This window comes from Syngnathus scovelli, chromosome 16 (assembly GCF_024217435.2).
Source record: "Syngnathus scovelli strain Florida chromosome 16, RoL_Ssco_1.2, whole genome shotgun sequence".
NCBI classification, from domain to species: domain Eukaryota; kingdom Metazoa; phylum Chordata; class Actinopteri; order Syngnathiformes; family Syngnathidae; genus Syngnathus; species Syngnathus scovelli.
This window is the reverse complement of record NC_090862.1, coordinates 5,200,715-5,228,597: the sequence shown is the minus strand read 5'-3', so window position 1 is coordinate 5,228,597 and position 27,883 is coordinate 5,200,715. Positions and strand designations below refer to the sequence as shown.

Sequence of the window (27,883 nt, the reverse complement as noted above, 5' to 3'; positions counted from 1 at the left end):
CAGCATTTCCCCAACGCCCTTTATTCACGCCATTTCTTTTTTTGGGTTTTATGACAAGTACATTTATGTTCAGTTCAGGATAAACTAATAAAATAACTGTACAGTATGGAAAATCAAACACACTAAAAAAAAAGAAAAATACACGGGAGGTGTAACACAGGGTTGGACTGGCGGACGCGTACATTTCAAACCACCGAGGTTGGATGCATATTTTAATGTCCAAAAAATATTATATAGCACCATTTGTTTATTTAAAGACATTAAAATGTTGGGGTCACCTGGAATGAAGTGAGATGCATCGGCTCATTTTTAATTTGGGCCCGACCGATATTTTTTTTTAGGTTCCAATTAAATCTCAGAATTAATCCAATAACCAATTTACTGGCCCAATTTTTTTTTTCTAGTTAATTAAGTTTTTTGTTTTTATTACTTTTTTTTATTTATATCAGGGGCACTGTTTGCATGTCATTAACTTTGTCCTATGTTGTAATGAACCTAAAATAAACCCAGCAAAAATCATTTTAAAATGACTAATATCTAATTTAATCAACCATGCCCTACTTTAAATGTAGCCTCGGCTGGTTTTCATCTGGAACCCTCCTTTCATGCTTATCAAATAGTCCACGACAAGTTCAATGCAAGAGTGGAGTTTCCCTTTAAAGCTGCAAGCCACACTGCACTGACATGTCCCCAGCGACCTTCCCTGGCCCTGTGAAATTGGCACAATCAGCCAGAAGATGTGCAACGCCCTCCTACCCTTACCAACCTCCTAACCCCCCACCCCCCCATCACCTTCAGCAGTCATCCCCAGCCTCCCTCAAAGGGTGATTCTTTCTGCTGAAGGAGCAATACCACTCCCCCTCCCCTTCCTGTGATCCAGAGGCACAAAAACAAAACAAAAAAATAGCACCGGCGAAGAGCAAATAACACGTTCATATTCCAACATATAAATAATCCAGAGAAACAAATGCCTGCGAGCGACGCTCTGAGTTGCATGACATGTCTCTTGGTATAACAGAGCATGGCGGAGTGGTTTTAATCGGCACGCTCTTAATTCTTGCCCTGGAACGTCCTCGCAGCGAGGAGACAAATACAGTACGTGCGGGAACACACATTTGTGAATTAGGACTTAAACGCAATAAGAAATCAAGCAGTCAGTTCTGGAGAAGGCTAAATACTAAATGCTAATCACGTTTTAGCAAACTGCGCTAGAAGGGTAAACAAAACGATTCATGGTTCCTACGAAGAAAAAAATGAAGAATTGTTTCGGTGTAGAATTAAGTTTGACGTGCGATAAGCAATCGTCAGTATGGCAACCCGGCGGCATGCAAATGAATGTCTGGGAATTACTCGGTTTCAGTCTTTGACAATATTTGGTAGCTCGTAAGTTCATCCCGGCGCAGGAACATTTGAAGTTGAAGGAAATGGAGGGAAAAAAAAACAAAACAATAAACATCTTATTTCCCTTTGGTGCTTTGTTGCAAGTGATGAATGTTTTCGTCTCGTTGTAAAGCCAAAGGAATTCCCAACATGGGCTGTGAAGAAAGTCTTAAATAATATACAACATAATATAACAATAAATATTGCTGGGGGCAGTGATAAAATCCGCGTTCCTTTGGTTTTGCAGTGTTCAGTGGTCTTGGTTTTTTTTTTGTTCTTCTCCCTGTTGGTTGTCATCGTTTCAGCCAGTGAAGCACACCCGTCCAACTTGAAATCCAAACTTTTGGTTGCTGTTTCCAAAGTCTGTTGCCGACACATCCATAATGGGCAGCAGCTCAGACGAGGGAGAGTCTATCTCCAGAACGGTACTTTCCTGACCTTTGCGTACCTAAAAGAAAAATGTGACCATTTTTGAATTTCAAATCTAAGAGCAACCATGTAAGGTGACGATCCCCGGCACCAACCTGGCATCCGTCGTGCACGGCATGGATGAAGGTGCTTTTCGCTTGCGTCAGCTCCTCGTCATTGCCGGCACGGAAGCGAACGGCGTGGCGGTAGGAGTCTGACGTGGCGTCATACCATCCCGCCGAGTTCTGGCACGTGTATGTGAAGCGTTGCTTTGCCGTGGCGCTCAGTAGTTTGAGGAAGGTCAGCTGGACCACATGTACGGTGTTGCCGTCCATGTCGTCGTAAGAGAACTGGCAAGTACCGGCACATAAATATTCATTTGGACAGAACTGTTGTTAGAACTTTGAGGATGTCCAGTTTGTACCTTCCTGCCTCTTCTGAATTGACTGTACCAGCCTCCCGGTTTCTCTTTGTTCCACGATGCTAATTTCACCTAAAGAGCAAGGCAACAATTGCAAGCTGAGTTTCTCGGCAGGCTAATACCGTTGAAGACGTACCATTTCGATCTTCTTGTCGGGGTCCAGGCAAGTATCTCCACCAGCTGTGAAGTTGCAGTAGACCTTGAGGGCATCTCGGTTGCAGCCTTGGTTAGGATCAATCCAGTAGTCTCCTAGCAAGCGCACGGAAACAAGTTGTCATCCATAACCAAGAGAAGACGGCATGCTCAGGACAAATGCTAGGTCACCATCTTTGAAATCTGGCTGAACCATCATGAGCTCCTTGCAGGTGCGTGCCGGGCTCTCAAAGGTCCCCAAAGGTCTCCTCATCAGCTCCACCTCGGTTTTCATGGATGAAAGAGTGGCAAAGACTTCTTCCATGCCATCCTCTCCTCCTAAAGGTTGATCTGCTTGCAGATAGTCTTCCATATTGATCAGCGCTTGCTCCTCTCCAGATGAGTTTCGTCTTTTCTTCTTCCTGCCCTCCCGGATCGGCAGCGGTTGAACCACCCTAGCGGCGGGTCCCTGAAAGATTTAATACCACCCAAAAATTACCCCCCAAAAAAACAACTGCAAGCGGTTATGATGCTGATTAGCATAAGTACTGACTGGGGGTCCTGGAAGGCCAATAGGGCCCGGGTCTCCTTTGGAACCAATGGGACCCTGGAAAGCAGAAGAGGAGAACGTCACGTGTCAATCACTTGCCACCTGCAGGCTGCCTTTAATAGAGACCAAATTGAAAGCCTTCATTTTAACTCACCATGTTGCCCTTGGATCCTTTTTCTCCGCCAGCGCCCTAAGAACAGAGGAAGAAATATTATCGCAAGGTATTATTGTGTTGAATAGGATAATAATTCAGTGCAGCATTTCCCCCAATTGCACATAATGTAACTTACTGACAAACCAGTCGGTCCTGGTGGTCCAGTGGGACCAGCTACGCCAGTCACACCCTAAATGGTACAAGATTAATTAATTATCATAAGTGATTGAAGTACATGAGATCATCTCAGAGGATAAAGAATGTATTCCTAGAGTATATTCAAGGTCTAAATATATTGTGGCAAGTATTGTTCATTATTTGCCACAATGCTACGTATTGAGTGGAGTTAGCTCAGTGCCACCACACAATGCTCATATCTCAAGTCTGTGCTTACAAGTCAACTCAAGAAACTCATAAGTTGGATCACTCATATTCTCAAGGCACCTAACAATGTTAGAACCATTCATACCTGATCTCCTTTAGGCCCGGGTGCTCCGTCAATACCAGGTAGGCCTCTGTCACCCTTCTCACCAGGTTCTCCCGGAGGTCCCACTAGGCCAATCATCCCACCATGACCCTGCAGGCAGATGTATAGTTAAACTTGATTTGTCACTACATAGACATTGACAGGCTTACTTTTTCGCCATCGCTTCCGGGGTCCCCCTTCAATCCTTGAAGTCCCGGTGGTCCCTGTTAATGATATCGGACATTATTCCATTATGTAAATTCACATTGGGAAAAAATTGATTATAGATTGTGCATGACACTGTTTTCCAAAAAGAATTCTGAACTTCTTCTCAATTCATCATCTTTACCAGCTCAATTTAAGGAGCTCACCATTGGCCCAGGTGGTCCAGTTTGTCCTTGTGGACCAGGTAACCCTTGCTCACCCTGCATGCAAAGGAAATGATACAAGGTTAGACAATGTAGTTCAAGAAAGATGGAACCAGACTATCCACTATTCTCTCAGAGATCCAAATGTCGTATACTGACCGCAGGGCCTGGGATACCGTGAAGTCCATCTGGACCAGATCTCCCTGCGTGGCCTTGCGGCCCCACAGGGCCAGTCTTACCCACTGGACCCTGGGTACCTATTGTTCCCTACCGAGCAACAGACAAGAAATAAACATGATGAACACGACACATGAGGAAATTAAAATTAATAACCGCCAAGCTCAAAGCTCCCATGCTCACCTTGGCGCCTTTCATTCCTTGCTTGCCTTCGAGTCCCGCAGCCCCCAAGTGACCCTGAAGCAGCAGATTAATAAAATATGTTGATGCAAAGACAACTTGCCTGCTCTGCATCATCAAAAATACACAACACACCAACACTTTAACCTCACCCTTCGTCCAGGAGGTCCTGGAGGACCTGGCTCCCCAGAAGCTCCTGGAGGTCCCTGTAGGTTATAATAGTAATTTGATCCCAAGTATGAATAAACACAAATCTGAGTTAACGCCATCCCCAAAGAAACTCACCGCTTTGCCTGTGTCTCCGTCATCACCTTTAGGTCCAGGTCCGCCATCTTGTCCCTAAATGGTAAACAATATGTCATAAACGATAAGGGACTCCTATATTTGTGTGTGGCTGTGTAGTGGAAATGGGCATTAGTTGCTTACAGTGACACCAACTTCTCCAAGGGGTCCTATATCTCCTGGGAATCCAACAGGCCCCTTGGAAGGCAGAGCAGTCAGTAATACAACACTCAACATGATTGTTTTACTGTCATATCAATGGCAATTGGGTAAATCAGACAAACGAACAATATTGCCCTTCGATCCGTCATCTCCTGGTTGTCCTCTAATTCCTGGAGGTCCTGCTGGCCCAGCTGGTCCAAAGTCGCCCTTCTCCCCTATCTCTCCTTTAATACCCTGAAACATCAGCCAAGCATGTCTCAAAACCTGCTAGGAGTTATGGTTGAGAAAGTCAGGTCAGTATTGACTCACAGGAGCGCCAGACTCGCCAACTGGTCCCGGGTTCCCGGCCTCACCGTCTTCACCCTAGAAGAGAAAAAACATTGGGAACATGAGCAAAAGGATTCTGGTTGCTAGTGGGACATACTGACCTTTTCTCCAGTAGGTCCAGGTTGACCAACTCCACCTGGCATTCCCGCTGTGCCCTGAAAGATAGAACATCTCCAAATAAGAACCAAGGACAGAAAAAAAACAAATCTCAAAGCAGAATGAAGCGATCTCCGGGTGGCGACTGCTTTTTTGTCACATCCTGACACCCACATAATATCCCACTTGACCACACATCAGTCCATTTACGCATGACTTACTGCACTTGAATTTTGAATAATAGAGCAGAATGAGACATTGTATGCAGATGGACAGCCATTACCCGGGTAAATATAACCGCCTCTCAGGGTTGACAGTCAAATAATTGTAAATGATTAATGAAGCTGCAAATATAACTGTCTGTGGGAATCTTTATCTTGCGTTAATAATTCAAAAGTTTCAAAGGTAGATGGGAGAGTGTCGTTGAAATCACGTTACCCCTTTATTGTAAAAATAATCAGAAGCTGTGTGTGGAGAAAACACAGAATGTCTGGCCATATCATTAGGTACACCAACAAATTAAATCCTAAACTAATTAAAGACTAAAGACTTTCAAAGCATACCGACTTTTAAATACAGCTCTTATATTAGTTCTTCATTCTGTGAATAATTTTTTATCCCTTTGGTGGTGGTAAACCAAGTCATGTTTTTTTATGAGTCGCTCAGCCGTGCGAGAGTCAACATTCTTTTTTTTTTTTTCCTTCTTATCCCCGACTTAGTTCTGGATTTGCTTTTCCAGGTGGTTTGGGTGAACACTCCGGGGAGCCGTTGGGAATCAGTCGGAAGTGTGATTGTCAATTCAAGGCGATACTTTGTGGAAAATCAGTTTTGACTTTTCTTCATGTTTTTATAATTCCTGAGTTGCCTTTTCCAGACTTAATGTTCTTTTGCCATCTTACAGATAGAGGAAGTTTTGAGTGGCTAAAATAGGAGCCAAAAAATTGGTCCAAATCAACGATTGTGATCCAAGCATAAACATTCACAGATAAAAGATTGTTCCTCTACCTCTGCGCCAATTAGTCCTTGGGGTCCTCGGGGTCCGTGCTGTCCTGGAGGTCCCTGTGGAGAAAGAAATGTCTTCATGTGCATCTTTGCATCAATCAAATATAGTGTGACCCCAAAAAGTCCCTCGGCTATCATAACATTAGCGACACGATGAAGACATCCAGACAGGTCGTTACCCTGACAGACTTTTTGTCATTTGGCCCCGCCACCATTATCTCTTTTCTTCCTTCTTTCTAATAATAAAGCTGTTATGAAGAGGAGCATATTCTCTCAGCCAACAGCCAGTCAGGACGTGATCGGACTGCTCAATACCGTGCTGAGGTGCCAAGAAATTAATCCCAACTGTCTTTCTGTTGGGTAAACCTAAAGTGTGATGTCCCGACACAAAGGAATACAATCTAGGTTGAGGAATGGAGACATGCTAGCGACAAGTCCTGAACTGTAACGATCGGACATACACCAAGGTCTCCCAAATGTCTCTGGCAGTCTTTCTGTTTTGGCTCCATGTGGCTACATTATCTGGCTGTGGAAGCAGAGAGGCTGGAGAGAATCTTGCAGAGCGTGCGTTTATGGTTGACGAGGCACCGAGATGACTGTCACAAAGGAGGATGCTCATTAGTCAGCCAAGGCTGAGGCTAATCTGATTAGCAGCTGTCACGGCGTCTTCCTTCCTTCTTGCAGTCAGCGGCCCGCCTCTTCCTTCCACTCCATTGCGCCGCCGCTTCCTCTCTGTAGCTCTTATCTCATCTTTCTTCACTTTCACCAAAGCGAACCCTCGTCTCATTCAAAGAGAATGTTTTTCCTTTGGTACTTCCAAGTGTTTCATCCTAAACTTATTCATTTATGACAATCTAGTCGAACACAGGTCTGTAATTAAGATGAAGAGCAAAAACTAAGCAAAGGCGACGAATGGACTGAATGGACCGAATTCGATCGTGGTGTTTTATCTATTTACTCACCAGAGAGCCCACATGCCCACTTTCTCCTTTCTCCCCTGGCAGTCCTGGCATTCCCTGCACAGAAAATCAATTCATCCCTGGATCTTAAATCTATAATCATACAATCAGTTGCCCTTCTTACCTGTAAGCCTGTGGGGCCAGTTGCTCCTTTAAAGCCTCTGAGTCCTTCATCACCTTTGGGTCCGTTCATTCCCTGTTGCCCACGAGGCCCTGGCTCACCATCTGCCCCCTGAAACACGCAAGGCCAGATCAACACTGCCAAACCAAAGGATCCACCACGGATGTATATTCATGCAGTGTAATGTTAGTTATACTGCCTTACAATCACTCCTGGCTGGCCTGGGGGTCCCTGAATTCCAATGGGTCCTGAAGGTCCCTAAAAAACAGAATGACTGTTTCACTGAAGACATGATTAAAAACCATCTGCTCATTATACCGGCGGGGTACATTGTACAGACAAACTAATCATAATGAATTATCCCAAACCAATTATGAGCCAGGATGTCCATTGCCTCCTGCCTGTCTCTTGCATAACATTAAGATTATTGAAATGGGATTCATACTCACTGCTTCTCCTTTGTCTCCCTTGCTTCCCTTCTGGCCTGGTCCTCCTGTTTCACCCTACGGAGACAGATTAGTTGATTTCTGATCTCTGGATCTATGCAATATCCATATTAGATAGAACCTGATGTAACTGTTGGTACATCTTTCAGGACCAAAAAGTGACGGATAAGTAAAACCTTTCTGGATACTGCCCAAGCGATCTGTCATTGCATCCTTCAAAGTGTAGTGTTGAATACCTTGTCTCCATCCTCGCCAGGAGGCCCAGCTGGTCCGACGGGTCCTGGCAGTCCAACTGGTCCTTGTTCCCCATCATGCCCAGCCGGTCCGCTGGGTCCCTTTTCTCCCTTTGAACAAAATTATTTTGGTCACTCTCACCCATCGGATCAGATTGGTAGCATTAACTCAATTATTTGTCGTCTTACTGGTTCGCCTTTCTCTCCCATCGGCCCCGCCGAGCCCACATTGCCGGACCGTCCTGGCTGCCCAATACCACCCGCTGGCCCAGCAGGTCCCCTCTCTCCATTGGCACCCTGGGGGGGGGGTCACAAAAGATTGAGATGTCATTCAGAGTGGGTACTCCTCTTCCAGAAAAGTTGTAAGGAAAGGGGATGAAGTGAAATAGCCCAAAATCGGACTTACAATGAGTCCCGCAATACCAGCAACACCCTCTCCTCCTTTTAAGCCTGCAGGACCCTGCGAGGGATGCAAATAACTCGTCAATCGTGTCATTGTAATCCAAATTTTGCAGAATGTTTGCATTACCGGTGCGCCTGGCATCCCTCTGCTCCCTCTAAATCCCTGGGTCCCTAAAGGGCCACTCTTTCCTGGTGCTCCTGGTGGGCCCAGGTCTCCCTGGAACGCAGATAAATACACGTCAACTGGAGAGTCTTGCAATAAAGAATACTATTATTTTCTTTAACGGAAGATTAGCTGTAACCACGTCCTTGGACCGCCTGCAGAATAATTATCTCAACAATACAATGAAAATTACTCGCCTTGGCTCCCTCCTTTCCAGCCGATCCAGGTAATCCATGTTCACCCGGCGGTCCCGGTGAACCCGGATGACCTCTGTCGCCAGTTGGCCCCGTTTCACCCGTCTTGCCCTGAAGGGAACATTCGGAGAATTTTATTACAGGATGAAAGAGAGAGCGGCATTAAAAGAAAAATCCTCTTACCCGTGGTCCGACAACACCCGAGGGACCAGGGGGGCCATTTTTGCCTTGGAATCCCTTTTAAGAAAGAACATTTAGAATGTCACGACTCTTGCTTCATCTGCAGTGCTAATAAAGTGACTATATATGACTCTCAGCTCTTTGGCAATTTATCATCAGGGCCCAAAGGCAACAATATGAACCAACTATAAAATGTTGGTGTGAGGACTTACTGGCTCCCCTCTCTGGCCAGGATGACCTGGAACTCCATCTTTTCCAGGTGGACCCTAAACGAATGGCATCTTTTATTATCGTTGTAAAAACTGAAAATGAATTCTCTAAAAAGGTATGATAAAATAAAATCCGCAAAGTCTACTCACATTTGGTCCTTTTGTTCCTGTTTCACCGTGCATTCCCTGCGGGCCTTGAGGACCCTAAAAATAATATCAAACGTAAATACCAAATGTGATTCCAGCCAATAATTGTGTTTTCTGGAGCCTGTGCAATTCCAATTTGACTGGTGGGTATAAAGCCAAGCCACTGTCTATAAGTCATGAGGTTACCTGTTCTCCAGGGGATCCTTGAGAGCCATCTTGTCCGGAAGAACCCTATGACAAAAAACATGGAGGATCTGTTGACCTTGCTCAAAATTGCTGTATTTTTGCTCCTTTTGGGTCGACATTAACAGTATTTGATGCCATCATTTTTCAAGTTTCAAGCATTGCGTCTATTTTTCTTAAGCCCCAATACCTTTTCTCCAGGCTTCCCGGTGGGACCTCTGGCTCCTCTTCCTCCTCGGGCCCCCTGTCGGCAATAGCAAAAGGCTAATAAGCATATGAATAATTTATTCCAATGGAAAAATGTGGAATATAGAAGTGAACGCCACAATCTAATCGTTGTCATTTTGTATTAGATCATCATAGTGCATAAATGCAGCTATACTCACATTAGGACCTCTTTGGCCTCCGGATCCAGGCTGGCCAGCTGGACCCTGGATTGAGAAGTGCATAATTACATTTTATTGTGACTACAAATTCCTAATAAAAGCTATCGGATGTGCATTTAATGGAAGTCTCCTCACCCTCCGTCCTTTCTCTCCTGGGGCTCCGAGACCACCAAGGAAGCCAAGAGACCCCTGGGGGGGATACGTGGAGGTTGATCAACCTCGGGCATACACTCCAGTGTCTCATCAGTGTATAATTAACAACTGTATCAAACTATAGCTAATCATACCAAACACATTGTAAATACCCTCATTAATCACCACGAGATGAATGGATGCCTCTGAAGACCAATTAATAGAACAGGCAATTTTAAAAAGTTGTCTATCATGATTTTGTGTTTAATCAAACAAGGAAAGGTACAGATGAGCCTCATCAGTAATCAATTACCTTTGACCCTTGACGTCCTGGGTATCCTGGCAGTCCTGGCACTCCAAGGTGACCCTACAGAAAAAGATAGTTTCACCACTACTTTATCATTTTGCACGATTAGTTAGCATTAAGCTAAAACATCTTGAGTTGAATTAAGTTTATGCCCGCCACTAAATGAATCATACCTTCTCCCCGGCAATCCCAGGAGCTCCAGTATCCCCTACGCCTCCGTGTTGGCCTTTGAGACCTTCCGTTCCGTCCTCTCCACGAGGACCTGGGGGCCCACTGTCCCCCTTGAGGGTACAAAAGTTTGTTTTGCAGACTTGTTGTTTTAAACAGGGGAGGGTTATAGTTAGAAAGATGTTCCTACCCTGTCTCCCTTGATGCCCATGTCACCTTTGGAGCCAGGGAAGCCATCTTCTCCCTAATGAGGGGAAAGAAGACATCTTGAATGATGAATATGGCACTATATTGTGATAGTAAATCCGTAGGTTAACTGCAGCCAGACACATATAACCAAAGTGTAACTCACCTTCTCCCCTTTGCCACCTTTTAGACCTCTGACCCCATCTGCTCCCTTAAAATTTAACACAAGCAATGTTAATCTCCCATCCAACTCGTAGATAACATTATAAAGATTGACTAACAACCAGGCATCCATGGTCTCACCTTGACTCCGCGGGTCCCGGGGTACCCGATTGGCCCCAGGGCACCTGGCACTCCCTGCGTATGACAGAAAATATTTCCAGCAGCGTTTGAACAAATGCATCATTGCATTACAAAGCCAATGACATTTACAAGCTGCAAATAAATCTGGGCAGAGACTCGTGTGGTTACCCACTTGGTCGCCTTTCTCCCCTTGGGGTCCCTCTCTTCCTGGATGACCCTGTTGTAAGATATCAGCTCAAGTTAGCTCCATTCAAATACACCGTCATTACGCCGCGTTTAATGGAATCCCCCCCTGACTGAAACGAGGCAATTGAAAAGAGGGGAAAGTCAGTGTAAGTGAGAGTGAAGCCCCCATTAAAAGGCAATTGCTTGAAACTAAGCTTTACTGGGTAATTAAAAGAAGCATCAAGTGAAAGACATTTAAATGTGTCCCACTGCAATTTAGACAAGGAAATGAGAGAGCTATTTTTTTCCCCAAATATAGTTAAAACATCGAGGCGGAACACAATCTTTTGTCATTTGTGCGTATCGAGACAAAGGTCTGTTGACTCCCTTTAAATGTACTGAAGAACATTGTTGCTCCTGATTGCGCAATGGCTGCTCATTGTGTGTACTTACAGGTTGTCCATCAATTCCTGGTAAACCTTGCAGGCCTTGCTTCCCTTGGGGACCCTGTATTGGACAGAACCGAATAGAATAGAAGTGCTTATGTCACAGTGGCAATGAATCAATCAACCACACAAATATTAACAATGACTTGCTGCCATTTTTTTTGTCAGTCTAGCTGCTTGATGGACAAAGACCAAGGCCGCCCCTTAATGTCCACACGCTTGTGTATTTTTCTTTGCAATTGATTTTCTGCCTGTGTCAATCCTGTCACAATGGAAGCCGGCGCTAGTTGAGTCGTACTGTCCCCTCCCCGTGGGCGAGCGCGGTGACACTTACAAGGTCACGCGGGTTTAATTTCGGGAATAAACGAGAGACAAGAGACCCACCTTCTCTCCCGGCAACCCGATGGGACCCTGGGAGCCGGGCGATCCCTGCGCCGGAGGAAAGCATCACTCAGGTTAAATGTCACAGGATGCAGAGATGAGCTAACATATGTGTGTGTGTGTCTGGAATAATACTAAATAATATAATAATAATAAAAATAATAAGGTAGTTTAATATTACCAGAAATCAGGTCTGGATTTTGTTAGTGTGCGGTACCTGTGGTCCAGGATTTCCTTGTTGTCCTGAAGATCCAATTTCTCCATGTGGACCCTGTAAACAAGCGTCACATTTTTAAGTCATATTCAGCAATGATTTACCGCCAATCATGAATCTTACTGACGGACCTGATTTCCCTTTGACCCCTCCGCTCCATCTGCTCCTTGGACTCCCTAAAAACAGAAATAATTGATTTAAAAAAAAAAAAAGCGTATTGTTTTCCAGTGAGGCGGCTCGGTGGCGCACTGGGTAGCACGTCCGCCTCACAGTTAGGAGGGTGCGGGTTCGATTCCACCTCCGGCCCTCCCTGTGTGGAGTTTGCATGTTCTCCCCGGGCCCGCGTGGGTTTTCTCCGGGCACTCCGGTTTCCTCCCACATTCCAAAAACATGCTTGGTAGGCCGATTGAAGACTCCAAATTGTCCCTAGGTGTGAGTGCGAGTGTGATTGGTTGTCTGTCTCTGTGTGCCCTGCGATTGGCTGGCAACCAGTTCAGGGTGTCCCCCGCCTACTGCCCGATGACTGCTGGGATAGGCTCCAGCACGCCCGCGACCCCCGTGGGGACTAAGCGGTTCAGAAAATGGATGGATGGATGGATGTTTTCCAGTGTTGACTTACCGGTTGGCCGACCGGTCCCGGTGGCCCTCTGGAGCCAACAAGACCTCGTGGACCCTGGAGGCAAAACATGCGTGGATTAATAATACGAAACGATGTGAAAAGAGATAACATCTCATTTGTGCCATCTTGTATTTGCACATGTATATTTGCATGCTTCTCGTTTTTTAGTTTTTTATTTATTTATTTCGTTTTTTTTTTTTTTTAATACCAGCCCCCTTCAACCCCGTTGCAAACGCTTTGTAGGCTGTCCAAGCCACCTGTTCCAAAGCCACATCTGTGATCTCCCGAGACATGATTGATATGGAAATATAATCATTGCGCTTGTGATTTTTATCTCTTCACTCTGCCTCTACCTTGTTCCCAGCAAACCCAATTTCTGCCTAGCATTTGTCTCTGGCTGTGTTCCCCCCCTCCCCGCCTCCTTTCCATTCTTGCCGGTGAAAGCAGTCCGTGTAGTTTAGCACAGCTCTGCGAGAATTTCTTCTTGCACTTTATTTCCTCGCCACGCATTTGGAGGGACGGCTGCCCGCTGAGCCCGAAGCTCCTACTGGGAGGAAGATGGAGTGCAAGTCAATCAGCACCGTGTGTTTGCTGCACAAGCCAAATGACACGCTCACTCCCGGCACGCTTAACATCTCGGGCTGCCTCGGGTTTCATCGAGAGGCACTTTGGAGCTATGATTATCTGCAATGATGACATTTTGTCATTTTACTTTTTTTTTTCTTAAACCAAAGGTGCCTGCTCTTTTCAGTGTGACGTTTCTTGCTATCGTGCAAAATCCAGATTTTTGATACTTGTGTTTTACTCACAGGTTCACCTGGTTGTCCCCTTGGGCCAATAGGTCCATCTGGTCCCTAGAAAATACAAAAAACTTTTCACGTTTGATCAGAACCTAAATGACAAATACTGCAGCTAGCTTGTTGCAATGACTCCGCCCCTTCTCATATACTACATTTTTTTAGACTTCTCTCTTGCATGTCTGGATCAATTGATACTATCTCAGCAAAAATATTTTTGTATCTCGTACATTCCTTGTGCTTGATTTAAGAGTAGCTTCAATTCTGAGCAGCCTGCTTTGGTGTGTGCTGCCGTAGCATTTATGCGGCGTGTCGTATTGATCTATTCATCACTCTCTTAAATCTTTTTTAACCTTGTGAGGTAGAAAAATAGAACAAACAAAAGCTCCATGTTGCATTTTGTCGATTTTGACAGAAATAGTCTTCTCACCTTTTCTCCCGGCTCTCCGGCAGGCCCTGGAGGACCAGGTTTTCCTCTGTCCCCCTACGAAGATGCAAAACCATCATCACGAAATTAAAACAGGTTCTCTCCGTAGGACTTTTTGAACAGATGCTACTCTGTCACTAATTTCAAAACAATCATGGAGAATATGCAAATAAGCCCAAATACATTTTACCGTGCGACAGAGTGTGTCACGCCAAAGGAATTAAAAACTCACTTTGTGTCCCTGGTTTCCCGGCAGTCCTGGAAGGCCGTCAAAACCTCGATCCCCCTGTGAGGTCATAGAGGAAGGTTTTCGATTTTACTCCAGAATTGCATTATTTAGATGAATATCAGTTTCTGTTCTGCTCGACAGAGTGTAGAAAATTCACCTCTGCAATACAGCACTCTGATGTCTTACCTTCACACCAGTTTCACCTGGAGCTCCACGTCCTCCATCTATTCCAGCATATCCCTAAACAATAAAAAAAATGAAATAAACCAATATCTTATGATGTCATAGAGTTCCATTCCATCGCTTACCCTTTTTCCTGGTTTTCCATTACCTCCTTGAAGTCCTGGCAATCCTTGAGGACCCTGCATGGCCACGAAAAATAGGGAAAAAAATAAAGGTGTAAAAGCGCGTCAGAAAGCTAGACGAAAGGAAATCAATACAGCGACAACAAAAGCGTGTGGCAGATGGACGCTTGCGGCGAGGTAAACATGTCGTCTCATTACCGGCGGTCCAGGGTCGCCGATGTTTCCTTTGTGGCCGGTTGGGCCCGGAGGACCCTGCCAAATAGATAAGGAGCAAGTTATTGACACGTGAGGTCGTATAAGATTGAGCATTGATCCTTTAAAAGGCTCGTACAGGACTCGGTCATCTTACCAGATGGCCCGGTCGCCCTGTAAGACCCATCGGACCCGGGGGTCCTTTCATAGACAGCTGGAAGGAAAGTGCAATTGCGTGACAAATGTTTTGAGATCTCGATCAATTGCTCCAATGGCAGGATGATCAATACACGTAATTAGGTGATTACCTGGGCCTGTTGAATAATAGCTCGCGCTTGGGCCTCCTGAGGAGACACCGCCGGTCCTTTTTGGGAATCGCTTCGGTACTGGAACTGAGGGCAAGAGAAAAGTCAGGAGGAGTCAAACAGCACCCCCTTGTGGTTAATATTGCTGATGGAGAATTTGTCATATGTGTGGTATTGTGCCAAGTCTTACAGGGAGCATCAACAAGGTTCCTGGTGGACCGGGAATTCCATCAACCCCAGGAAGACCGGGACGTCCTGGGGGACCCTTAAAATACAAAATAAAAATGATAAATATAAAAGCATATGCAGAAATTATAAAATTCATTTATTACAACATCTGTCCTCTCGTTTAATGTCTGATTGTATTAGCACTATCTTATCGTGCACTGTCAGCATTTTATTTGAACAAGCGCACAAACTAAGCAACAAAAAGGAGGTCAAACGTGGCGCCATTTTTCAGTCCAGCCAGTTGAACTCTGTGAACCATTGTGGGGTTTTTTTTGTGGTTAAAAAAAAAGAGTTTATTATACGCCCCACTCACCATTTCACCTGGGTCTCCCCCGGGTCCCGGGGGGCCAATTGGTCCAACTGTACCAGGAAATCCCTATGAAGGATAATCAGATATTGTCACATAAATTACATAGTCCCCAATTAATCCCCAAGTGTGTTGTCTAAGGCGATTTTTTTTTTTTTTTGTGGGGACCCACTCACCTTTTTACTCTTTTTCTGCCCAGGTCAAACCCATGTTCATGTTACAAATACTGCTCATGGAGTCTTATGACCAAGAAACTATATCAAATAAAAACTGTGAATTGCTGCCATCTAGTGGCATGTTTAGGCAATGATTTAATATAAACCAATATTCTAGATAGGGATTCCGTCTATTTAAAGCACTAAATAGATTTTATTAACGGTCCTACAACTCACCTCCATTCCTGGCAGGCCGGCCGGTCCTTCCACTAGTGCACCCTATAAACAAGTCACCAACACATTTTCAAGTTTTTTTTAGCCGAAACTACTTTGCTATTCATGCCACGCTTTCGGCAGCTCACCGGCTCAAACACTCCAGGCTCGCCCTTCTGTCCTTTTTCCATCGGTACTCTTGCCTGAGGAAGGGATACAAAATCGCTTGACTTTTGGGGGAAAATTGACCGCTGGGTTCAAATAGCTGAGTGAAAGTTTACTTTTGTTTCCCAAGTCTCGGCTCCTTCCCGCATTGCAAAATCGTAGCCTTCGTCGTACAGTTCGTATTCCTCATACTCGGATTTGGTGTTATTGTAGTCGTCGTGTTCGAGGACCTGTTTCAAAACAAAATTGCTGACCCCTTACAGTGAATGTCACATGCTGTATTTGTTTGCATGTGCTTTCAACCCACCTCAGATTCAGTAATATTTGCACCCGCTGTTACTATGGAAACAGCGAGGGCGTCAAGGTTGCCGTAAAGGTCGTTGCCATTCTCCACCTCTCTGCTCTTTCCCGTCTCCATCTCCTGCGTGTCAATTGTGAGATGAAATGTTAGCGCTAATGTGGACAATGGGCTAGCTGGGACATGTTGCTGTTAGAAATCCGAGGCTGTATCAGATTCTCGGCTGCGAGGCGGAAACAGCAGTGCAAAATTAGGATATGGCGCAAAGAGGCAAATCTTATGTTACTGGGATGTGACACAATTTTAAGAAATATGCTATGCTAAGTAAGTACAACATAATGACATATTATTTTGTATGTACCAGGGATGGGCAATTAAGGGGACAATCCATCGCTGAATGTTCTAAATTTTCAAGCCAATGTTATAATGAGCAAAATAATGACATAGGACAATGCCAAAGCAATCATTTTAAATTATAGTTGAATTTGGCGCCACCTTGTGGAAACTTCCAGAAAGGCAAATAGGTGAGTTTTTTTAATGACTAACAGTGGATAGGGTCCAAAGAAAAACAATATCTGAGCATAGGAAACTAATTACTATGCCCATCCCTTGTCGATACCATGCAGATCATTGTGGTCCAAGCACATTGTTGCGTGAGTGGTTAGTGGCGAGCAGCTGGAGAAATGTGAGATTAGCAGATGCGGTGATTGGTTACAGCGGCCAAAACCAGGAGCTGTTAACTCAACTACCTCAATATGATTTTGAGATTCGGCTGCGACGGCGCCCTCTGTGGGGGCTTCCGTCAACGGTTCTTCCATTGGCATCTCCACAAGGGGCTGGTCCTCGTAAACCTGAGCGGAACTGACCGTTTCTTCGGCGCTTTTTGTGTCCAAAAACGGTTCTTGGGAGAGATACTCGGGAAGCATCGTAGACACGCCGATGAAGCCGTCCTCCAAAGAATTCTCCTCCTGGAGTTTTTTCTTCTTTCCGCCCTTCTTCTTCTTCCCCTTCCCTTTACCCTTGCCTTTACGTTTGCCTCGGTCCCGCTTCTTTTTGTTCTTTCTGCCCTTCCTGCCTTCTTTGCCTTGTTGTTCTTCCGGCTGGTCCAGTTGGGACTTCTTTTCATGAAAAAAAGGCATTGTGAGGAAAAGTTGGATGGGAGAAACACAATGTAGCAAATAGCAATCCTATGATCGAGCTATTGACAGAATTAGAAGCAATTTTGATAGGTATATAATGAATACCATTATTCTGAATATTTACGCATAGAATGTGAGGTTATTCGTGGCCTGTATTCCCCACACACGCCCAGAATCTCTCTATACAAACAGCCATAAATCTTTAAGCGTAAGAACAACATTGGGGATGCGATTAGATCCAAACGGGGTCACTGTGTGCAAACGGGATGTCGGCCAGTGTCGACATGCTTTGGCATTCGAAGCTCATCCCAGAGCTGAAATAGTCTTGGAAAAGCCAACAATCTGCAAGATGGACAATTTCTGGATGGCTTTCATTGCAGACACACGTGCACAGATTCAGCGTGAGAAGTGTGTCACTGGTTGATTTGGCTGATTTCAAGCTGGTTCTGCTCAACATTTGTTTGCTTCATCTCAGCTGTTCCCTCAACAATGAAGCGCTTGATTTAAAGGAAATGCTTTCCCGCTGGCCTTTCCAAGGAAGTCATCAATCATAAAATCGTCAGTTTGCGCTTCGCTGTATGTTTTGTGTTTTTTATTGGCTGGAAAATGTCACTTGCAAGTCTCAATCTTGCGAAGCCACAAATAGGGAAAATATAGGTTACCCCTTGAAGGTCCAGGTCTTGGGTGCTGTTTTGTAAAGCGGATTCACAGTTTGGCATGTAGTCGATACAGTAAGCGGCAGCTGACTGGGGGTCATCGACAATCAGCAGTTGTTGAATTTCTCCCTGCAATGAATACAAGACAACACAACAGCTGTAAATGTCGTGAACAGATCGGCATTGGCTCTCGTCAGATACTTCAAGTGTTCCTAATTAAAGTATCCGGTTTACGTTCTCCGGAGCAGTGGCTGCAGAGTGACGAGGGGTGGCCATGCCCACCTCTGGCCACCCTGTAGCGCCGCCCCTGGCGATCTGCTATACAGCATTTCTGATTTTAAGAAATCACTGTTGAGTCACTAATTGGCGCATTAGTACAGTGTGCGCAAAGGTTATCCAAATAGTGTCTTTTCTTTCAGTTTTTGGCCAGAAGCCCACAGAGCGAGGGCACGTATTGCCCTCTTTGACTGTCATAGTGAGTGGGGAGAGACTGGCAACAGGGAGTAAATCCACTCTAATCCAATCTCAATTAGAGATCAAAGGCAAAACTCTCAAAGAGAAGATTTCCTATTATTCTTGCCCGGCGGGGTTTCTCTCCCCTACTAAAATGTTGCCCCCAAAAATCAGGCACACTTCATCGTTCCCCAATTAAGATGCGGCAGCAACATCGGAGGAGGATGCACTCTGACTCACTGAGCGACTGTGTACGTGAAATTTATTTCACCTACTGTTTATTGTGACCAGAGTTTATCAGAGGTTAAAGCCATTATTTGCAGATAACACATTCAGCATAATGAAACAATCTTTTGATGCTCCCCGGTCATTTCAAATTAATTAGCGCAGTGTCTGCTCACCATCAATTATTGTGTGTGCAGCGAAAATTAACAGCACACTGATATTTATTCATTGTCATAATTATTATTTATTCATTCAATTTTCAATTAGCCCGCAAGTTCCATAAGCATTGCTAATTTGTAGTTGACTCACAATGGCGGATGCTAATTTTTAGTTGTGACTGCAATGTCTTTGCTAATCAATGCCAAATGATGCTAACAGAGGCACTGAATATTTTTAAATATAAAGTAAAATATAAAATAAAATGCTGGACAATTTTAATTGGGAATGCATGGGTTTCTGACAGCTCGATAAAAGAATAGTTTGTTTGACTTTGTCCACCCCTGGGTTAGCCATTAGCTTTTATTTTTAGCGTATTTTAGCCTTAGCGTGTCAGTAATAAAGTCCATCATTCAATGTGACTTTAAATGCTACTTACATGCGCTTTTAAACAGACCTTGACCTATAAAGTCCGCCTTTGTGTTCTAAATCAACAACTCAGCATCCAAACACAACTGCCCCTACTACACGCGTGTGCCAAAAACATACTAAATTTCCAGTCAAAGCAGAAGAGATCCGATTTTTTCCCCAACAAATAAACACTTGGTCTTATCTAAACAGTGTGTGTGTTAAGAGTCACATAAACAAAGCCAACGGCAAGCTATGAATAAGCTCAAGCAGACATTTTGATGTTTGCAAATGGTTGCGTTTGCCAACAAGTGTTTGGGCTTCAATCTGGAAGTAATAGAGACATTAGTGGCTCAGCACAAGTCCCCCTTGGTCTCACGCCGTACAGCTCCCACGCTGGGAGAACTGGGCCGGAACACGGGCCTCCTCCCACAGAACTGGGGCCTGGGAACAGTGGTCCAGAGGTCAGCCCTTTTAATCTGCCTTCCCCTGGTACCAGCCTTGCTAGCGACACTAGCGCTTTAATGTACACAAACAGACATGTATACTAATGAACTTGTGAATTTTCACCTGGAGAGATTCACTGAAGCGGAGGAAATCTGACAAGCAGATTTCTACAAGACATGTGCAAAGCGTGAAACTGTAACATGGTCTGAGTAAGAATGCGCACATAATCATTTATTTTCAATTTTTGCTTGTATAGTCCACTTGCATCAGGGCCAACTTGGGCATTGTCCAGATGGAGCTGCACCTGCTGGACTAGAGTGGAGCTCATCTTGATTTTTGAATCAAGCAAATCAAACGGAAGTGATTCTTTTATGACTCTGGCGGTGGTTTGTCTTCTGCAAGGTGCTATTCGACTTAAAATTTAATCGCCATTTTTTGGTTAGCTTGCAGCATTGCCTAAAAAAACAACTGATTTTGTTTCCTCGTACCAAGCATGAAATAATTTGGGAGAAGAATCAGAAAAAAAGTGCAGATTCATGAATAGATTTCCACACTTTGACATTAGATCATCCAAATAGTCTTAGGTGCAATTACTGGTTGCTAAGCAACTGAATAAGAAGTAGCCTGGTGCTTCTTCCTGCAATACAGTTGAGTTATTTGTATATATTTGTTATAAGATAACATTTTTACTGTTAAATGCTAATGCTAATGCTATGACCTCCCTTTTAAACGCCTCCTTTACCTCGGAAAACACTTTGTTCCTCCCGTGCTTGATTGACATGAGACCCACGACACCCTCTGGCCTCTTGAGCTACAAATTTTCTTTCAAATCGGATCTGCGGCGGCTTTGAAGTCTGTACGAAAAATGCCTCTCCGTATCAGATGCTTTGCAATGATGAGCTCTTACCGGTGCAAATTTATCCTGGACAGAGTGAGTCAAGTCAGCCAGGGTGATGATGGAGTTCAACCCCAGCCCCTTAGTAAGCATTAGTCTAGCATTAATGCATGTGCCAGACGCATTTAATTCTTTGATTTTGACATTCTGTGAAGTGACTCAGGCATTAAATCAAGGTAATTCATTTTTCAGCCATTATGCATCAAACATTAGCCCAGTAAATGGCTTTTCGTGATCCCGCATGTAAATTTAAAAAGTTCTTTCCGTTGCCAGGAGTTTGCTTTATTTACAGTCAACCTCAGCCTCGTTGAACCCACGGGACGAGGGAGGGCTTTACCTCAAATACACCTTCATCCAGTAGTCGTGATCCGAATACGACGATTCCCTCCGTGCTGATGGCGGTGGCATCGTCTCCACGTGTTAGCTTTAGCGTCTTTACCTTGTGACAGTCCAAAAAGAGGCTAACGGACTGGCCCTGTACGCTGTAAGCTATCCTGTGCCATCTGGAAGATCAAAAAAAGAAGGTTGGCAGAGATCTCCGATTCATTGGTCATCCTAGCTTAAAAATACCCACTCTCCATCGGCCAGATTGACGTCTTGGAACGCCGGATATGTTTCCGACTGCCTGGCGGCTCGGTACAGGAAGACGGGCGAAGGGCCCACTTCGAGCCCCAGCTGCTGCAGTCCGTGCTCATCATACACGGACAGTAGGAACGACTGCGATCCCTTTCTGGCTCGCACGGTGGCCATCAGGGAGAAATTGACCGGGAATGCGAAATCTGGGGAGCAGAGCAAATGCTTCGAAGATATTCAAATTGACAAGATGATACAAAGTCAATATGAGAGACAATCTAATACCAGGGAAGAATTGTTTAGTGGGAGCACTGAGCTGGACTTTGTGGTCTATTTTGAAGGCCTGTTGTGTTCCTTTGGCATCTTTATGACTGCCGCAGAGACCGGGGTGCAAGGACACCCCCTCCATGTTCTCCGACAGCCCCAGCACTTGGAGAACATCGATGGAATGAGCTGAGAATGGAAAGAAAAAGATCGTTACAAAAAGTACCGTTACAAAAGAACGGGATTTAGCTGTGAGCCAGTCTCGAAAGCCCGCAGACTTCCTGCTTCCTAAGATTCAGAAGAGGCAATTTCGCAGAGAGATTCGGAAGAGGCAATTTCGCAGAGAGATTCGGCGGCAGGTGGTCGGGCTTTGCCGAATGTTATTATGGGATAGCGGCGGTACACCATCCCGCCTATAATCCGATTGCGGCACACCTGACAGCTGCATGAGCATCACACTTGGAACACTTGAGTGGCACAAAAAGCAATGTAAAGCCTTTTGATTTAGTCCAGTGTTTCCCAAGCTCTATGGCGCCAAAGCACATTTTTTACAGTAGAAAAATCACTGCACACTACCAGCTGGTCAACTGGGCCTTCTGCCTGGTGTACTTTATGAAAATTTAATTGCTACAGCTAGCAACAGATACTGTACGTGAAAAAAATTATTAGTAGCTCAAAGGTACTTGACAATAAAACGTAAAGAACTAATTTAATGTTGTCATCCAATTTACGGTGCTGCTCCTTCTGTTGTGCCTGCCTTGTCCACCGGGGGGCAGTAAAATACTGTTAGTCATTCAAACACAAACAAAGAAGAATAGACTCGGTAAGATCGAATCACAGTGCACTAGGTTGAACCCTCGATTCCATTCTGCCTGTTCTTTTCCAGAAAATTACTTTCTTCACACTTTTGACTGGCTAAAATGACCTTACAGTTGGGCGTTATGGCACCAGCTGTTGCTTTGGCATGCAAATCTATTTTCATGCAGCCAGTATTAGCGAGCGAGACCATCCAAAGCAACTCGTTAGCACTTAAACATCTGAAACTCGTCTCCTCCAGGCAAAACTGTTTCGCAAATTCATCTTTTAGTCCGCATATGGCTCGAGTTTGCCATTACGGAAAAGTAGCACATTACGTTTTATGGCATTTGCACAGCAAACAATGTTTATGCCAAGTAGCTTTGAGTGTTCTCAATCTGTTGCGACAAAGCAGTAAATAGGATAAACTATAAATCGCCAATAGGAAAAGAGGACGAGAAATGCAAGTGCAAACAATAAAAAGCAAAGTTCCACACAAATCTGCTGCATATGTTCTTCCATACTCAGTCAATTAAAATGTTCATACATAATAAATAAGAAATGTCAACAAGGCCTCAATGATATATGGAAGCATAAAATTTCAAAGTTATCTACGCCTATATGTTGATTCTGGCACGTCGTATAATTTACAGCTAAAGCGAAGCTATGACCTCATCCGCCAAACGATACATATTTGCCGCGCTTGGGACAAAAGCCTCATTAAAATGTAAGCAAGCTTTATCGTCCCTGGTTGACTTCTCTCAGCACATCATGTCTGGGATCAAGTCCTTCATGTTTATATTCAGCCACCTTGTTAGTAGCTCTATTTACCGCTCACCTTTGATTTCTGACTTGCAAATCAATTTCCGTTGGGAAGGAAGAGTTGAACGGTTGTAATAGAGTAGAAGGTCAGTATCTCATTAAATGATCTGGTGTGTAAAGTCGGGAACAATTTTTGGAATTATTTCTATTGTGGTTTCATCGTCGGTTTCAGGGTCGAATGAGTTTTGCCTGGGGAGTAAGCAAGTGAAGTGGTTCATGTCTTTTTGTATGACAACCTGTCAGTGCACACCGTGAACTACATGAAGTACATTTTGTCTTCGACATCTCCAGTTCCCCCCCCCCTTCACAAGTGTGTGTTGCCCAAAGCAAAACACTTTTATGCAACAAGACACTGTTGACCTTCTGGCATGTTTAAGATGAAAAGGGGGGCCAAAAATTCCAAGCACGACGAAAGACGTTCCTATCATAGTATTACATCGCTTAGAATTCATGTAGGGGATAAAAAAAAAAATAAATTCATTTCACACCAAATGTGCAGAATAAATTGCGATGGGTTTGGCAGACATGGCATGGGAACCAACGAGCCTGACTTGGAATGAAAAGCGGGCAATTATGTTAATAGTTTGTTGGAACGTCTTTACCTGAAAGGCTCATTGTTGACTTTGCTGCTCTGTGCAGCATGTTTGGAAATATCACCGCATCCCTACGGACTGAAGAATGTTTTGAAATCCAATAACAAGGTCAGAGAGAACATGGGAAGAAGCTCGAGCATACACAAGTTTAGAGAATTTAGAATTTATTCGCATAGTTTCTAAATCATCGCTTTGGTATGCTTGAGCCCAGCGTGCAAAAAAAAAAAAATGCCACCCAAAGGGCCATTTCCACTTGACATGGCCAAACTGTTCCGCATGAACATAATGTGTTCTTTTGTGTCCCCCAAAAACATCTCGGAAACTTCCCACCATGACTCACGGCCACCTACGCATCCATCTTGAAAAGTATCGCTAGGCTTTGTACAATGCTACACTGTAAACTGTGAACTAGCACAAGGGAGCGACGGAGGGAATTGAACAAGAAAGCGAGCCAAGAGGAATCTGGGCAGCGGGAGTTTCCCATCCTTTTTTGGACCGCACCCTGTATAAGAGCAGAGGAGGAGAGAAAAAAAAAAATGGATGATTGGACTTCGATTTATTACTTAGAGATGCATATCTATGTCAGATTGGGAGTTGGAGCGTGTGTACATGAAATGAAGATAGATTTAAAAGTTATAACATAAAGCAAATGGAATGCATATTGGTCAAGCAGCCATATTTTTTGGAAGCTAAAACAATGTGACGACAGGGTGGACATTTACGTTAGTATTTAATGAGCATATGGTGGACATGATTCAGTTAGCATGCTAGCTGAGAATTGTTTAACTGTCGCATTTCTTTTTTAATCAATAACATTTAATATGACAGAGTGGACATGTTGACAAACGTGTTGATTAAAAAAAATACAAGTGTAAATAATAACTCTAGCAAGACAAAAAATGATAATAAATGTGTTTTTCACAGCTGACAGTTTTTCCGGTATACGCTGACTTTGTATAACCACCGTGTACTTTGACGAAACAAGCTCGGTAGCTTGTCAAAGTCGATTATATCAGCATAATATCATCAGAAAGCAATTTGCACGCCCGCCCTTGTCCAATTTCCTCTCAGATGTTTACTCCACAAACTCGTTGCACGTGTTTGAAGGGATTGAGGAGAAACAAAAAAAGCTCATTTTAACTCCACGCTGGTTTGCTCAAAGATTGCAAAAAGGATAACCTCTTATCGCAATCACACCGACTGGGTTGGGCCCGCTTTGGGTTCTGCTTTTACTTATCGCTGACACCGTCGGAGCGTGTCGAGTTGAGAAGTTGAGGGAGGGCTGGGAAAAATGTTCAACGTTATTCTCTGCAGACACGCTCAGCGCACTCGTGAATATCAATATGAGAGCGGTGATGAAAGAAGGCGTCGGGATATAATACAGTATTACGTTCGACTTCTTTTGTAGTATTTGTCTTTTTATGATGATGGATTTAGGTCAAGCGTGCAAACACATGGTGATCATTTATGTATTATGGTTCTTAACATACAAATCCGGCTTTTGGTGCCAACCGTTTTGACAGATAGCCGTGCTCGCGGAGAACATCAAGACCGCCTTCTTCGCTTTCCACAGTTTGTTCACTTCTCATGTTTGTTGACAGGACGACAGGCCGGCAGGCCAAAAAGCTGCCGGACCCTTTGAGAAAACACCTGCCCCTCAAGGCCTGAGCACATGTTTCCACTTCTCGGTGGAATTTCAGAGAAAGCATCATTTTGGATCTTCTCTTGCTTCAGCCACAGTTTCCATTGACTAAATAGCCTTAAGTGATGTTTTGTAGAGGGCAACTCTAGGAAACCTGCTCCTCAAAAATGTCTTCTTAATCTTTACACTGCATAGCAGCCATCCATAACAATCCGTATTTATGATAATAAACTCATTATTAGATCTCAAGTGTACCTAATGAAGTGGCCTCGTGAGAGTCTAGAGCGTTTCAGGACCTCTGAAGTGACACATCATCAACACTCAAGATCACATCCGTAAACAGCATCCACGATGAAACCTTTGACGACATCACAAGATTGGCCGACCCCAAACAATGACATCTGCTTATTTGGTCGTACATCTCGCCAACTTGTCCCACGGACAGCTGCCTGGAGCATCCAGTGATCACAGATGCAGCTTGAGGGGGCGAAAAAAACACGTTCCTTAGAGCCAGATGTACTGCCGCCCATAAGGAGTTAAATCACTTGACCTATTAAAAGACTTGACAGACATATTCCGAATGGGGACTTAATGTGAGGAACTCAAAAGGCAGATCATTACTGCCGTACTGAGGAGCAAAGAGAGGAGCTGAGTCACCAGTAAAGCATATCTGATATAAAGGAAAATGTCTGTTAGCTCTAAATGTAACTGTCATAAAAATAAATAAAATATAGCAGACTAAACACAGACTGTTGACACCTGCACAAACACGCCGCCGAGAGCCGTGATATCAGTCAGCGCCACCTTAAATACGAGCGCAATCACTTCGCAGGACCTCATAAGACGGCAGCGGACACTGCAGCTGCTCTCAGTGTGATTAAGACACTTGGCTCGCTTCCTGCGTCTATCACGTTATTGTTTCAGCCGGTGGATTCAATCAAGCAGTAGCGTTTTCATATTTTCACATATATTACTACTGGCATCGGCTCCAGCTCAATTTTAATGAGGCTATAAAAAATAATTGATTATTGCAAAAAGACATAATGATCAAAACTTGATTATTACTATGACCATCCCGATCTCATATTATAGTGGTGCCTTGACATACAAGTTGAATTCATTCCGTAACTCCAGACACTTGTATCTCAAATCATCTTCTCCCATTGAAATGAATGGAAATGGTATTAATCAGTTCCAGACTCCCCAAAAAAAAGCAACAAATGTTGTCATCTGTAAGTTCATTCATTCATTCATTCATTCATTCATTCATTCATTCATTCATTCATTCATTCATTCATTCATTCATTCATTCATTCATTCATTCTCTGAATCTCTTATTAATACAGAACAATACAACATAAATGCTAATTAGCATTAGCATTGAGCTCACTTTCTTTAAGCAGTTGTTTTAAATACGCACTGAGTAATTCTTTTTAGTTTGTTTTGTTTGAGGGTTGACTTCAACTGGGACTGGCATTAAACAACTTTTTTTACGACTTGTTCACTATTTGCTAACTGCTGCTTATTAAGTGTGTCGAGAGTTCCCGGTCACCAAAGTAATTGGTAGCTTTGGAATAATTGTAACCAGAAGACACGATTGATTGAGCAACAAAGAGGCTACAATTTAAAAAAAAAAAAAAAAAAAAAAATGATACGAACGATTGAGGCAGTTTTATACAGTGTGCGAGCACGCAACAGATCCATGCCAGGAATTTTAATCTACTCCCTTTAAGTCAGTCGTTGAGCCCTTTCGCGAGCCAACGTGAAACTCTTTCGCAGTCAAGCGAAGCGGCTCGCACGCACACGCCAGCGTGACGTCATACGTTTGCACAAGCGCACACCTGACCCAAACCTGCACGAGAAAAATCTGGGTTGCCATCATCTCGAGAACTTTGCAGTGTGTTGCTGTGAATTCTTCACAATTGCGTGCAGAGAGAAAAAAAAATCTCAGTTGATCTCAGTTTGAGATTTTCTTTTTAAGAATCATCATTCATAAAACGTACCCGAATTTTCTACCTTGACATGCATTTACTTAAACGATACCGTACCGGCTTGAGTGGCGGCGAAGTGCAGTAGAATCAAAACCAACAGCCGTATTGTCCCATTCCTTAAAAAGTCTTCCATCTTCCCAAATCTTGAGGGCCCCCCCTCTTCCACCAAATTTATCAGTCCAAAAAGTTTCAGGCACTAAGCAGCCATGCATGTAGAGGACAAAGGTAGAAAAAAATTAAATTGAAATTGAAGCCGGTGGTTGCCGGACTGTTGGAGAGGTTCCTTTGTTGTGGTGGCTCCTCTCAAGATCCTCTCATTCAATTTCTCCTCCTCGCCATCACTCCCTCCCTCTGCTCGCCTCCCCCTTCTCCTTCCTTCCCCTCCCTTAGGTGGGCGTCTTGGAGAGAAGCCTTTTTAGAGCTAAGCTCGGAGGAAGTCCCTGCCGTTAATCACCTTTATTACTGCCATAATTTGCTGGCTCTCACTTGTTGACACGATCATTATCCACCGAGGTGACATGTGGATCACCTTTGCTAATCTGCTTGTTGCCTGA

At 44.1% G+C, this 27,883-nt stretch overlaps 1 protein-coding gene across 1 annotated transcript; it reads right to left on the bottom strand.

Annotated features, from left to right (window-relative positions):
• col5a3a (collagen, type V, alpha 3a) lies at positions 1-27,666 on the bottom strand. Its single transcript, XM_049745670.2, has 67 exons — positions 27,387-27,666; positions 21,508-21,675; positions 21,224-21,428; positions 20,987-21,152; positions 18,072-18,194; positions 17,020-17,388; positions 16,280-16,393; positions 16,089-16,202; positions 15,957-16,010; positions 15,832-15,873; positions 15,446-15,508; positions 15,095-15,169; positions 14,908-14,991; positions 14,757-14,813; positions 14,606-14,659; positions 14,411-14,464; positions 14,289-14,342; positions 14,106-14,159; positions 13,877-13,930; positions 13,459-13,503; positions 12,650-12,703; positions 12,162-12,206; positions 12,034-12,087; positions 11,820-11,864; positions 11,443-11,496; positions 10,997-11,041; positions 10,825-10,878; positions 10,688-10,732; positions 10,526-10,579; positions 10,341-10,448; positions 10,174-10,227; positions 9,864-9,917; positions 9,729-9,773; positions 9,533-9,586; positions 9,346-9,390; positions 9,163-9,216; positions 9,016-9,069; positions 8,807-8,860; positions 8,627-8,734; positions 8,394-8,483; positions 8,271-8,324; positions 8,054-8,161; positions 7,868-7,975; positions 7,635-7,688; positions 7,390-7,443; positions 7,189-7,296; positions 7,068-7,121; positions 6,109-6,162; positions 5,109-5,162; positions 4,990-5,043; positions 4,807-4,914; positions 4,663-4,716; positions 4,522-4,575; positions 4,389-4,442; positions 4,240-4,293; positions 4,039-4,146; positions 3,883-3,936; positions 3,682-3,735; positions 3,515-3,622; positions 3,182-3,235; positions 3,046-3,081; positions 2,895-2,948; positions 2,534-2,810; positions 2,346-2,458; positions 2,213-2,281; positions 1,905-2,138; positions 1-1,828 (listed from the first exon to the last, which is right to left on the bottom strand). Exons 1-67 carry the CDS (start codon positions 27,460-27,462, stop codon positions 1,682-1,684), a joined length of 5,529 nt encoding a protein of 1,842 aa, XP_049601627.1. The 5' UTR covers positions 27,463-27,666; the 3' UTR covers positions 1-1,681.
• Positions 27,667-27,883: the final 217 nt, after the last annotated feature.

Coding starts and splice junctions, on each gene's coding strand:
- col5a3a (XM_049745670.2), bottom strand. CDS start 27,462: ATGGAAGACTTTTTAAGGAATGGGACAATACGGCTGTTGGTTTTGATT. Junction 14,660..14,756: donor CAGGGCGACCGGGCCATCTG/GTAAGATGACCG, acceptor TCTATTTGGCAG/GGTCCTCCGGGCCCAACCGG. Junction 2,139..2,212: donor AATTCAGAAGAGGCAGGAAG/GTACAAACTGGA, acceptor GGTACTTGCCAG/TTCTCTTACGACGACATGGA.